Genomic DNA, 13,924 nt, shown 5'->3' on the forward strand with positions numbered 1-13,924 from the left:
TAAAATGTACTTTATTTAGAAAGTGTTGTGAAATACACTCCTTGCATGCACAGTGCTGCCTGCTTTAAATCGGGATGTAACATGTAGTAGACAATTTTAGTAGGCCCAGAAATCCTGGCTAGCCTTGATAGTCAACTTCCCCCCCCCAAACCAGCAGTAAAGTACAATCTTGCTGTGATGAGCTAGATTATGATGAAGACATCAGCAGCATCAGAAAGGGGGTGTATTAGGGGCATGCTGGTGGAGGACCAGGAAATGGGTTAGATCCAAATCTGTCCAAGTCCCCTGACAAACCCCTCCCCCGCATCCTAGGGACAGATTTAGACCATTGACACCCACCAGCTCCCCCTGTCTAATATCTGAGCACATCCCCTTTCAACATTGTGTTGCAGAGCAGAACATAGGCGGGGGAGAGGGGCTATCCATGTACGGTTGTATCTAGCCCCCCCCCCCCAAGCATTCTACTGACGAGCAGGTATTGGGCACAGGGCCCCAGAAGTGGTCTCCACTACACATTGAGTGGACTCTTGCAAACAGGCTTCTATTTATTTTTGCTGTGTCATCATATCTCCTCCTTACAGTGAATATCCCTTTCTAGTGAGTCATCTGAAAGAACTGGGCATGTTTAGCCTTGAGAAGAGAAGACTGAGGGGAAGATATGATAGCACTGTTCAAGTACTTGGAAAGGTTGTCACACAGGGGAGGGCCAGGATCTCTTCTCAATCATCCCAGAGTGCAGGACACAGGAAAAAAGGGCTCAAGTTTCAACTGAACGTCAGGAAAAACTTCCTAACTGTTAGAGCAGTATGACAATGGAGCCATTTACCTAGGGAGGTGGTGGGCTCTCCAACAGTGGAGGCCTTCAGGAGGCAGCTGGACAACCACCTGTTGGGCATACTCTAATTTAGGTTCCTGCATTGAGCAGGGGGTTGGACTGTATGGCCTTATAGGCCCCTTCCAACTCTACAATTCTATGATTCTATCTTATATTCCTTTCATATTGGCATATGGATTGAGCTATGGTGTGCATTTTCATTGGCTTTTTCATTCTCTCTTTCCAGTGGATGGGAGGCAAATTGCTGCCAACATGCGGGGGATCGGCATGATGCCCAATGACATCCCTGAGTGGAAGAAACATGCTTTTGGAGGCAATAAAGCGTCTTACGGTAAAAAAACGCAGCTGTCAATTATTGAGCAGCGAGAAAGTCTTCCAATTTTCCGGCTGAAAGATCAGCTCATCCAGGTAAGGCTGAAAAAAAACAGCTGTCCAGAACTAAATCAAGGACCATCAAGTCCAGTATCCCATCATGGTGGCCTTGTTTCCACAGGAGATGTCAGTGGTGTTCCAGAATCCAAAGGAACTTGTGTAACTCCGCTTACTCCTCTCCATTAAATTCTGCAGCCTGAAATCTGCAGGAGTCGGCGTTGATAAAGCTTCATATATTAATGGCCCCCATCTAGCAAATGTTTCCTATTAATTTATTAAACTGTATACCTTGTTTTTCTCTTGATGAAAGTCCTGGGTGGCTTATAATCCAAAGAATAAAACAACAAAAGCAGATTAGTTAATATCCAGTTAAACAGGCTAAAAGGACTAGAAAACCACCAGAAGCATAACACCAACTTAAGAGGGGTCTGTGTGTGTAGAAAAATGGGTTTTATTCACAGATTTACAGTTCTAGATATCCAAACCCTGAATAGGGGATGAGTGGGGGATGGCACATCCTGCAACCCAATAAAGCGTGTATAACCCCAGAAGTTTCCCTATAGGGAACTTCTAGAATACCGGACAGAACTAGCTGAGCAGAGGAAGGATGCAAAGCAAATGTGGGCCTGGGATGCCTGTTCGCTGAGAGGAGAGCTCCACCCAGGGTTTCCTTTGTATGAGCATGTTTTTCAATTTGAGTTCAGTTCTTTCCTTAGTGATAAGGAGAATCACACACTTAAAAAAACTCAAGTTTGGATTGATAGGATTGTGGGATACCTGCAAGCATTTATGTTGGAGACTATATTTAGTCATCTGCCATGCTGTTGCATTCATACAGACGTGTGGGCCCCTTTCTGTACCACGATGACTTGAACTTGATTTAAAAATGAAATGCCAACGCCAGTTCTGCAGATGAACAACAGCACGTTTTCCTATTTGACACAGTGTGCATAGAGGAGAAGAAACAGAATAGCAAGTAGAAGAGATTTGAGTATGTTTGAACACTGAAGATATTTGAACATTAGCTAAGGCATGAGCCATGCCCTCATCTGGTGGCTTCTCTCTTCCAGGCCGTTCATGATAACCAGATTCTGATAGTCATTGGAGAGACTGGTTCTGGGAAAACGACACAGATCACTCAGTACCTTGCTGAGGCTGGCTACACCTCCCGTGGGAAGATTGGATGCACCCAGCCTCGCCGAGTGGCCGCCATGTCTGTTGCCAAGCGGGTATCGGAGGAGTTTGGTTGCTGTCTGGGACAGGAGGTGAGATGTGCTGGTGCTTTGTGGGTTAATTCTGCAATGTACTGGAAGTGGAGGTGCGGTTGGCAGCTGATATGATCCTAGGGTGGTGGCAGCACTAATTGCTTCCGCCAAGCCTCCAGCAAGGGAAGACCTCTAAGAGCAATATTACTGAAGTTAAAATAGCCCTTGAGGATGCACCTCACCCCCCTCCAATTCTACAGGTATGTGACGCTAACCATAGCTATATGTTCAAACTTATGTCTGTGTGTGCACATGTGCGCTAATGTCATTTCCCTGTCTCACTCACACTTCACAGATCTTTCCTCTCCATTAGTTTACCTGCTTGGTTGGGCACAATGTCAGATTCTAAGAGCTGCTTCTGCCCGTTGAAGGCCAGGTCCTCCCTTAGTTTTCCACAGTAACTTTTACTAGTCTTGAGGGTGGGGGCAGGAACAAGAGCACTTGCTTTTCTTAGACTCTGTTCTCATAAAGTCCTCTCTAAGCCAGAGCACTGCTTATGTCTAAGGAAGGGTATGTTCTTTTCTGCAACCTGCATAAATTATGCACATTTGCATATTCCTGTTTTGCGTAATTTATGCTACTTCTGTTCATTGTGTTCCACCCTAAACCGCTTCTGATAACCCCACTTTTTGCTCTGCGAGATGTTTCCTTGGCACTTCCCACATGCTTTTCAAGGCTGTGTTCACAGTCTTATGGGCTGTCTGTATATAATAATAGCAGGCAACAGCACTGTCCTACACATAACACTGAAATATCAGCAGACTTGAGGGACCCCCGAGATTTGCAGAAGTACAAAAATATGATTAGAGGGAAGAAATCTCATTTGGGGTGGGGGGACCCAAAGCCACCCAGTGAGCATGCTCAATGGCCATGGAATGCTAGCCGACTGTTGGGAAAACTGGGGTGGCAGTGTTGAAATGGAATGGGTGTCTGGATCACAATGCAACACTTTGTTGAGGCTCCCACTTGCAAACTGCAGGTCTTACCTGATGCTGGTTTTGGTATCCAGTACCATTTCCTGCATCGGTGTGGTGCTGACACTGAATTGTGAAATCCACGTAACCCAGTTTGCATTCCTTGATGGCCGTGGAATGTGGTTGGGCTCAGGGCCACCACGAGGGAAGTGGCCAGGTGGGAACTGCAGATTTTGTCCATAGACCAGGGCTTCCCATCCTTACTGTAAACCTTAAATCTATCCTTTTTGCTTGCAGGCAGGCAAACGGGCCTGAACATCAGTGTGTGTCAGAATAGAAATGCTTCCCTTTCAGCCCTGCTGTTCATTTTGCCCCACTCACTACAGGTTGGCTACACCATCCGATTTGAGGACTGCACTAGCCCCGAGACTGTCATCAAGTACATGACTGATGGAATGCTGCTACGAGAGTGCCTGATCGACCCAGATCTGACGCAATATGCAATCATCATGTTGGATGAAGCCCATGAGCGCACCATACACACTGATGTGCTCTTTGGCCTCCTGAAAAAGGTGTCAACTCTTTCATATCTCCCTGCCCCCCCTGAAAATAGTAATTAGAAAGGAGCAATTGATGAGAGGCTTTATATGTGACTATAACCAGGATACAAATTATGTAATATGTAAAGCCTGTACTCAGAACAAGAAAAAAAAGCCTGTTTGTCCTGGGCCCTAACTCTGGATTGGTCCATGGATTGGTTTGGCAGGCAGCCAGGGCACGTTACCCCTTGCATATTGCTGTATGCATTCATTATCTGCACTTAACCTGCTTTGCCAACTTCTCTCTCCTGCAGACAGTTCAGAAGAGACAGGACATGAAGTTGATTGTGACGTCAGCCACTCTGGACGCAGTCAAGTTCTCTCAATACTTTTATGAAGCTCCCATCTTCACCATTCCAGGCAGGACTTACCCAGTGGAGATTCTGTATACTAAGGAACCAGAGACAGATTACCTGGATGCCAGCCTGATCACAGTCATGCAGATCCATTTGACAGAGCCACCAGGTAAGGCAAGATTGATCTTAAGGTCATGACCCCAAATTACCAAGGATGTAAGCAAGACCAATATCATTTCACTAAATTATTTTTCCTATCCTTGCACAGGAAATACCTTTCTTCAGGTTTTTAACTCAACTTGTTGGCTGACTTCCAAATCATGAGCTGAAGGCAAGGGACTGGTAGGGCCTCTTACTGAAGCAGCTTAGAAACCTTAAAAGGAATCGTGGCTAGGTTGGATTTGGAAGTAATATCTGTGTTGCAGTATTTTACCCAAAGACTTTTTCCAACAACAGCAGCTGATTTGCTCATGGGCTAGATTCTGCAGGAGGTCATTTGCCCATAAAAAGGGAAGCCTATGCAAAAATAGAAGTGGCTACTCTTAGGGACAAGGAAGCCACTTCATGAGACTCTTCTCATGAAACTTACAAAGAGCAATATCAGTCCTGTCCTCCGCACCTCATGGGATTCTTTAAGTTAAGATTCTTCCAAAAATCGGGATTTTCCATCTTTGGAAACAATTATCTCAGATAAAAATGTAACCTTGAGCACACTTACAAGAGCCTTGATTTTGTGGTCCAAGGGAGTACGTAGAACTTGCTAGCTAGCAAAAATGTTCTTACACTTGCTGCTGGGGCGGGGCAGCCTGCTTGGATTTCATGGCCTCAGATCATTCAGAAAAAGCCAAAATCACCTTGGACTTGGGGAATGCCAGAAAGCCTTTTCATGTAGATGGCGCAAAGCCCTGGTTCAATTGTTTTAAACTGAGGACCGATACAAAGCAGAGTGGAAAAATCTAGTGCAGGGGTGGAGAACCTGTATCCTTCCAGACATTGCTGGGATGTTCAACTCCCATCAGCTCTGAAATACTCAGACCCAGACTTTGTTGGAGATCTGCCTTTAGGTTTCTTTGGCTGCGCCCCTCCACCAGCAGCAGCAGAAGGAACATTGGTATTCGCTTTGAATGTTTCTTCATGTTGGAGGATGGAGGGTATTCAGTCCCACCCAGTAGTCATAGAACACTCTAGTAGCTTCCAAGTTGACAGGAATGGCCATTTTGGCTTCCAGAGCTTTAAATAAATAAAGTTTGAGTCCTCTCTTCTGATAATTCTGTTTTCAGTGTTCTTTTTTTTATATGTTATCCATAATTGTTTGGTTGTCTCAGCTTCAAATTCTTCTGTCAGTGAGACCAGATTATGCAAATCAGACAGATTTGCACTCATCTAACTACACATTTTCAAGCTTGCTTTCACTGCCGTAAGGGCTAGAAGTTTGCTTTTCACTCAGTTTTAAATAAAACTGAGATTGTGAAAACTGGCCTATTAGTATAAGAGGAAAGTGTGGCGGCAATCTCCTATTTTCTATTTGTTCCTGGAGTTGCAGACTTTGTGTACTAACCTTCCTGTGGGTGGAACTAACCACAAGAGCTGGTTTCCTTTTGTGTAGGAGACATCCTGGTCTTTTTGACTGGCCAGGAGGAGATTGACACAGCCTGTGAGATCCTCTATGAGCGGATGAAATCCCTGGGTCCAGATGTGCCTGAGCTGATCATCTTGCCTGTCTACTCAGCTCTGCCTAGTGAGATGCAAACACGGATCTTTGATCCAGCTCCTCCAGGCAGTCGAAAGGTAACTGTTCCCACTACTTTCTAGCAGGGTGGTGCCCTCCTCTAGTATGATTCATATACATGGTCCCTTGTAGAGCAGACTGAGTATCCATTAAGTGCAGCATCCTTTCCCCAAAAGCCAGATGCTCCTGAGGAGGGCTAATCAGCAGGGCATGAAGCAAATGGCTTTCTCACCTCCAATCTCACGACTGGCTTTCAGTGACGTACTACTTGTGACAATGGAGGTTCCATTTACTTTGTCATAGCCAGTACATGCTGACAAATTTAATTAAAGGAGAGAGCTAGCCTGCTTTTAATGCATCTGAGGCAGTGGCCACTGCCACATCTTGTGGCAGCAACTTCCATAAGTTCATATGTGGCATGAAGAAGTACTTCTTAGTCCTGGGAAGAGGACATGATGTGATGGTGAACACCTTCCATCGACTTCAAAAGGCAAGACTTCTAGAGGCATCTGGAGCTTCTGCTCTCAGACAGAGGAGAGCACAGTCATTTATTTATTCTGCATCCACAGAGATGAGTTCCTGCTGCTTAAGTGCAGGTACATTCACAGGGTTTTCTCCCTCCCCCTCTTCAGTTGGCTTAAGTTAAGTAAGAGAAGGTATCTTCTCCCTTTAATAAGGCATGTGTGGGCTTGAAATAGATGAGTAAGCCAAATTCTAGGAGAGGCAAAGCAGTGCTGGTTCCATGTTTTGGAGAGTCCTTGGACAAGTCTGTAGGCAGCGGCTGCCCCTCCTCCTCCCCACTACTGATACCTGAGCCAGAGAGAGAGGCAGGTGAGAAAGAAAGAAAGCTGCAGTGGCAGAGCAGGCCCAGGGGCTCTTAGCAAAGCACCCACTAACAGTGTAGGTCCCTGGCAGATGCCCAGTCATGCCAAGCCTTGAAGCTGGCCCTAGAGGCAAGAAAGAGAGGTGGTGGTCACCTCGTCGGTGGCTCCAAGGCACAGTTATGCAGAATGCTAGTTGTTTCTTCCTCCCAGCTGCTGCGTGTGGCATGCCATTAGCAAGCAGCGATTCCTCAAGCTGTGACAGAGATAGTAAGCACTATCGCTACAACTGGAAGTTAGTCTTCTAATTTGCCTGGGAGCTGCGGGCCAAGCTCCTGCCCATCAATATCATTCGGAGCATTTGTGAGTGCTCCTCCGTAGAAATGAGTCATAATCTCTAGAAGGCAGCAGCAGCGGCATGAAACCTTTGATGGGGAGAATGGCTGAGATGAATTTTGGCACGCATCTGCTCAATTTTGTGGGCGTAATCCTAAGAAGCAGATTCAGTGGGGCTGGATGACAGCCAAGAAATGGGGTTTGGGCAGCTCTTCATCCCATTCTCCCCCCCCCATTGTTAACGGATAATTCCTCCACTTGAAGATTTAAACATGACTTAAGAGGGTGTGTGTGTGTGTGTGTGATACAAACCACGGAGGAAGGTTCAGGTTTAAAAGAAACAAAAGCACTGCTGCTCTTGCTCAGAACTGGATTTGCCAGTTAGCCTGAGAATTTCATTCCTTGTAACCTCTATTTTAGTACATCAGATTCCCTCCCTTGAAATATTATTTCAGGCATGATGGTTTCTCCCTTGGGTGGTGGAAGTCTCCCTCATCTCTCAAAGGCAGGAAATCCATATGATTTCAAAGGAAATTCTTAGCACTCTCTTCCTGTTTAGGTCTCAGTTACTTCCCTGCCTTTGCTTGGAGAAGACCATTTGAACCACAGCTCTAATCTGTATTCTGTGTGCTCCTTCTCAGGATCTCTTAACATTTTCTGACATGAAGGCTGCTTTGTGTTATTTCTGTGCACTGAATGAATGATGTCTGTTAGAAATAACTTTTAAGTAAACCTCTGCTTTTGCCACCTCATCCTTAGCATATTGTCTAACCTGGGCTGTGTACCCATTCTTCTGTCTAGGTGGTCATTGCCACAAACATTGCTGAAACTTCGCTTACGATTGATGGCATCTATTACGTGGTAGACCCTGGCTTTGTGAAGCAGAAAGTGTACAATTCAAAAACAGGGATTGACCAGCTGGTTGTGACACCAATTTCCCAGGTACGCAGGCAGCAACTGGGGTAGGTAGGAGACAGTCAAATTTCTGTCGGCAGATGGATCTTTCTTGCTCAGCCCTGTGAAGTATGAAAAAGAAAATTATTTGTCTGTATACTATAATGGGAATAGGGATGTCCCATCGTAGTGCTCAGTCCTTGTTTAGTTATAAGGCTGCTGCAGCAGCTCCCTGTCTCCATGAAACTTTCCACAAATAAAAATCAACTTCAGGATGTCCTTGCTCCCTTTTAGAATGCTCTGGCTCTCTGCCGTAATCAGTGTGTGTCTCCTCTCCTCTTCCGTAGTCTCTTTCACAGGTTCTCCTCAAAACTCAAAAAGTAATTCACTCCCCTGTTGGCTTCTTATCTGTGATTCCTGCAGGCCCAAGCAAAGCAGCGAGCCGGGAGAGCTGGAAGAACAGGCCCTGGGAAATGCTACCGGCTTTACACAGAGCGTGCCTACCGTGATGAGATGCTGACCACCAACGTGCCTGAGATCCAGAGGACCAACTTAGCCAGCACTGTACTGTCACTGAAGGTAGGTGTATCTTGTGGGCAGCAGCTGTTTTTTGTTTTTTAAAGAAAGAAATGAATCTTCCTTCCATTAATAAAATTTGAGTTAGTCTTTTTGTTTGGGTCTGGGCAGGGTTCGATGTTCACACAACACTCGTCATATGTTCCCTCTCTCTTTCAGGCTATGGGAATCAACGACCTGCTCTCTTTCGATTTCATGGATGCCCCCCCAATGGAAACTCTGATCACTGCAATGGAGCAACTGTACACCCTGGGAGCTCTGGATGATGAGGGGCTGCTCACCAGACTGGGACGCCGGGTAGGGTCTGCATTGCTTCGTGAAAGCCTCGCTACTGTGCATGAGTGATGAAAGGAATATCCCAGCTTGGATAATGTTTGGGAAATGGCACATGTATAATTGAGTGTCTGCATCTAGAAAAAGCTACATGAGTGCATAAATTTGCTTATTAATAATTGTCATTAGTTCTGCTTCTAGGAACCAGGTTGGCAAAGCATTTTTTGACAAGATGGAATTGGGAAAATTATGGAAGCTGGAGATGGGCTGGCAGTAGAGACGGGCCAGGAACTAGTGGTAGCAGTATGGGAGAGCTGCATTGGGTGTTGGGAATTTTTTCTCCCTACTCCAGAGATCTGAAAAGCTCAGTTCAACCTCTTTTACCAGATCCTGAAGATATATTAAGAAAGATTAAAAAAGAGAGAAAGTTGGCTGAGGTTACCAGAATTCTTAAATCTGTTGTAAATACGCTAAACCTCATGATTGGATGCACAGAGCATGCCCTGACTTTGGGGATGGAGGCAAGCTCTCCATGCATTGTTTGATGAGCTGTGGTTGGAGGTACGTTAGCCGGGATTTGATGCTTCAATCAGGTTGACTGCCGCTGCTGCTCCTTCCTTGGAGAGGCTGTGCAAACTCAAGGAAACAACCAACTCTAAATGTTTCCTGACAGATGGCAGAGTTCCCCCTGGAGCCCATGCTGTGCAAGATGCTCATCATGTCAGTACACCTGGGATGCAGCGAGGAAATGCTCACCATAGTCTCAATGCTATCTGTGCAGAATGTCTTCTACCGACCCAAGGTAAATGGATGTGTGTTGGAGAACGGGACTCACAAGACAGCCTTGTACTGGTCCCAGCTGGGCTAGCTTCAAGGAGGAAGAAAATAATGTGAGATGCTGGTCTAGTGGATCGTGAATTGGATATAGAGCTGGAAGGTTTTAGTTCAAGCCTCATCCTTATTGTAGATTCACTTTGCACAACTAGAGTGATCCAGCATCAGCTCCTTGTTTTAAAACACAAAGAAGTAGGAGTTGAATGGACACAGCAGGAAGTGTGTACAGTTGGGATGTTGGTTAGTTTGAGAATTATTGCCTGTTTCATTGGCTCCTAATAAGTTAGCTAATGCTCAATTAGCATTAACTTGTTATGGTTCTAATGAGGTAATTTTTACTTACTTCACCATTATTTGATAGTGGCTATCTGATATTTAGCAAATATTCAGCAGGTCAGACATCTGACCCTAGAGCACGTGTGAGTAACCTTTGGCTCTCCAGACGTTGCTGAACTACAACTCCCATCAGTCCTGGCCATTGGCCATGCTTACTGGGGCTGATGGGATTTGTAGTTCAGCAACATCTGGAGGGCAAAGGTTCCCCACATGTGCTCTAGAAGGTGTATAAAATCTAATACAATGCCAAAGGATGCCGTAGTATTGGCAGTGACCTTTCTCTCATCACTGAGCTGATGTCCAATCAAATGAGCAACTTGGTTCAGTTTGTGTCAGGAGCCAGTGAGCTATGATTAATTTTGTAGGCTAGGTATGAGAATCAAAAAGTAGTGTTGAAATTTGTATAGAAATAGTTTGTGTATTCTGTTTATGTGAGCATTGCAGGTGCAAGAGTGTTAATAAAAGCAAAACCCTTCTGTTTCTTCTCATACACACCCTCCCCAGGCTGTCTGTCTCTGTCCAGAAATGCTAACGCAGGTCCCTTGGTCATGCCAGCCCCTTAAAATAGTGGGATTGATTCAGTAATGATGAGTACAAAAGTAATATGATGTGTTTCAGTTATTTTCTTGAAGGCTATAAATGTTGTTTAAAAATTTGCAATTGTGTCTTTTTCTGGTGGACTTGCATAAATATTAAATGTTGTGTATGTATTCTTATTTCAGTTTGGTAAAAATACATTGGCTACTTCAAAAAGCAAAAAACTGTAATTCTGTGCGTAGTTCTCTACTTTTCCAATGGCAAGACGACTTCTGGAGAAAACTCAATTATTCTTTGTGCATGTGTAGGACAAGCAAGCTCTTGCTGACCAGAAAAAAGCCAAGTTCCACCAGACTGAAGGGGATCACCTCACGCTTCTGGCCGTTTACAACTCCTGGAAGAACAACAAGTTCTCCAATCCCTGGTGCTATGAAAACTTTATCCAAGCCCGCTCACTGCGCCGGGCCCAGGATATTCGTAAACAGATGCTGGGAATCATGGATAGGTCAGTATGTGTGGTCATGGACAGGAGAGAGATGCTTTTTGAGCCTTAGAACATTGTTATTTATTTATTAGATTTATTTATTTATTTTATTTATTTATTAAATTTATATACCGCCCGACTAGCAATAGCTCTCTGGGCGGTGAACATAAAACAGCATAAAAATACAATAAATAACAAAACAATATTAAAATACAAGCAACAATCCAACACAATAAACATTTTTAAAATTAAATCAGTGTAACTTAAAATGCTTCAGAGAATAGGAAGGTTTTGACCTGGCGCCGGAAGGAGAGCAGAGTCGGCGCCAGGCGTACTTCCTCAGGGAGACTGTTCCATAGTTCGGGGGCCACCACTGAGAAGGCCCTAGATCTTGTCATCACCCTCCGGGCCTCCCTGTGAGTTGGAACCCGGAGGAGGGCCTTCGTAGCAGAACGTAGTGCACGGGCCGGTTCATATCGGAAGAGGCGTTCCGCAAGGTATCGTGGTCCCGCACCGTATAAGGCTTTATAGGTTAATACCAACACTTTGAATCTAGCCTGGAAACATATTGGCAACCAGTGCAAGCTGGCCAGAACAGGTGTTATATGCTCGGACCGCTTGGTCCTTGTCAGCAATCTGGCCGCCGCATTTTGCACTAGTTGTAGCTTCCGAACTGTCTTCAAAGGTAGCCCTACGTAAAGCGCATTACAGTAATCCAAACGTGAGGTTACCAGAGCATGTACCACTGATGTAAGGTCCTCTTTACTCAAATAGGGACGTAGCTGGGCTACCAACCGAAGTTGGTAAAACGCATTCCTAACCACCGAGGCTACTTGAGCCTCAAGTGAGAGGGAAGAGTCTAAAAAGACTCCCAGACTACGAACCCGGTCCTTTAGGGGGAGTGTAACCCCGTCCAGGACAGGGTATATATCCACCATCCGATCAGAGAACCCGTCCACCAACAGCATCTCAGTCTTGTCTGGATTGAGCTTCAGTTTGTTAACTCTCATCCAGTCCATTGTCGAGGCCAGGCAACGGTTCAGCAAATCGACAGCCTCACCTGAAAAAGATGAAAAGGAGAAGTAGAGCTTCCCTCCCTTTATTATATTCCTCCCTTTCTCCCAGTAGGAGCCCAGGTCAACACGTTGACCTATAGCCTGATCCCAATTATCATTAACGGTAACATCCAGGCTTGAGATTATTGTAATGCGTTAAGTTGAGGGGGAGTCTTTGGAAAAGATCAGTTGATACGGAACATGTCAGTTAGGTTCTTGAAAAGAGGCTGGCTGGTTTGCTCATGTTACACCTATACTTGGATCCCAGTTTCTTTCTGGGCACATGACAAAGTGCTGATTTTCACCTTTAAGGCTCTAAATCAGGAATGGGGTGCTTGTAGTTCAGCAATATCTGAAGGGCTAAAACTCCAGTCAGCCTCAGCCAGCATGGCCAAGAGCCAGGGATGATGGGAATTGTAGTTTAGCAACATCTGGAGGACCAAAGGTTCAAACTAGGGAGCCTGAAGGATTACCTACTCCCATCTGAATGTGCCGCTCCTCAAGAAACTGCTGTTTGGAGTAGTAAACATAAATGTAACACAAATAAATAAATAACCCAGCCTGTCTTCAGCTCTGCTCTGCTCGAGGGATCCAGGAAAAAGAAACAGTAGAAGCATCCATTATCTGTATTAGTGCTGTGAAGCATCTTCAGGTTTCTAAAGACTTAATTGGTTAGGAATGTGCTCGCAGTAGGAGGCAGTACTGAACTTACTTTTTCCCATGAAGCACCGAAGTGTGAGAAGCAGTAGATCCGGTGAAGATGGGATAATTAAAAATGTTGAACATGAGCTTTTGAGTTGGGCCAAACTCTTATTTGAGCATACCACTTTCCTGGGGCTCTGGGCAAACTTAGCAGGACTTTGTGTGTGCTCTGGGTGTGGGGGAGCCTCAGCCTGCATCCTTAGAAGCATCTGAGTTAAACTCTTCCATCACTCCTCTGGTTTGACAGACACAAGCTGGACGTAGTGTCATGTGGAAAAGCAACAGTACGAGTCCAGAAAGCTATTTGCAGTGGTTTCTTCCGCAATGCCGCCAAGAAAGACCCCCAGGAGGGCTACAGGACATTGATTGACCAGCAGGTGGTCTACATCCATCCCTCAAGTGCCCTTTTCAACCGCCAGCCTGAATGGTAAGGGGTGTGTGTGAGGATTAGAGTGAGGTTCATTTGCAAAATGTGAAGCAGAGATACCAAAGTCAGGAACAGAAGGCATAAACCCTGATTTCTAGGGATTTCAGGAGGTGGCTCTGGCAGTCTGATGATCCTCTTCTTAACTGTGTAGAGCAAGTGTGGGGAACCTTTGGCCCTCCTGATGTTGCTGAACTACAACTCCCATCATCCCTGGCCGTTGGCCCAGCTTGCTGAGGCTGATGGGAGTTGCAGGTCAGCAACATCTGAGGGCCAAAGGTTCCCCATTCCTGATGTACAGCAATGGTGCACCGTGTCTGGATTTAGAAAGTGTGATTTAACACAGTGTTTTGTTCAGCCTCTTGAATGTGCCTAAATGGCTGTAAGCTTGTTTCTCCAGTCCTGAAGTCTAGAAACAAATCTGCTTTATCCCTTCATTTCTACCAAGGAAATGAGATCTGTGTGTATTTTCTCTTCTCTGCTGTGGAATGGCAAAGTCCAAAGTTAAGGGGGACCTCCTGGGCACAAACAAAGCACCTAGTCTGAGCTGGGGGGAGGCCGGGTGGAAAGATTCTGAACGTTTTCAGCTTCAGCTAATAATAATAATAATAAAAATTTATTTCTAAGCTGCCTATCTGGCCG

General features: G+C 45.3%; 1 protein-coding gene across 1 annotated transcript in view; it reads left to right on the forward strand.

Annotated features, from left to right (window-relative positions):
• DHX8 (DEAH-box helicase 8) overlaps positions 1-13,924 on the forward strand; it is a 40,077-nt gene that overhangs the window by 23,418 nt on the left and 2,735 nt on the right. Inside the window, exons 12-22 of the mRNA XM_061591188.1 lie at positions 1,062-1,243; positions 2,278-2,472; positions 3,773-3,958; positions 4,240-4,450; positions 5,888-6,069; positions 7,969-8,109; positions 8,485-8,640; positions 8,797-8,934; positions 9,584-9,712; positions 10,926-11,122; positions 13,106-13,285. Of these exons, the coding sequence (XP_061447172.1) occupies positions 1,062-1,243; positions 2,278-2,472; positions 3,773-3,958; positions 4,240-4,450; positions 5,888-6,069; positions 7,969-8,109; positions 8,485-8,640; positions 8,797-8,934; positions 9,584-9,712; positions 10,926-11,122; positions 13,106-13,285 (1,897 nt within the window). The remainder of the gene's footprint in view (positions 1-1,061; positions 1,244-2,277; positions 2,473-3,772; positions 3,959-4,239; positions 4,451-5,887; positions 6,070-7,968; positions 8,110-8,484; positions 8,641-8,796; positions 8,935-9,583; positions 9,713-10,925; positions 11,123-13,105; positions 13,286-13,924) is intronic.

This window comes from Rhineura floridana, chromosome 11, assembly GCF_030035675.1.
Source record: "Rhineura floridana isolate rRhiFlo1 chromosome 11, rRhiFlo1.hap2, whole genome shotgun sequence".
In the NCBI taxonomy this organism is placed as follows: Eukaryota; Metazoa; Chordata; class Lepidosauria; order Squamata; family Rhineuridae; genus Rhineura; species Rhineura floridana.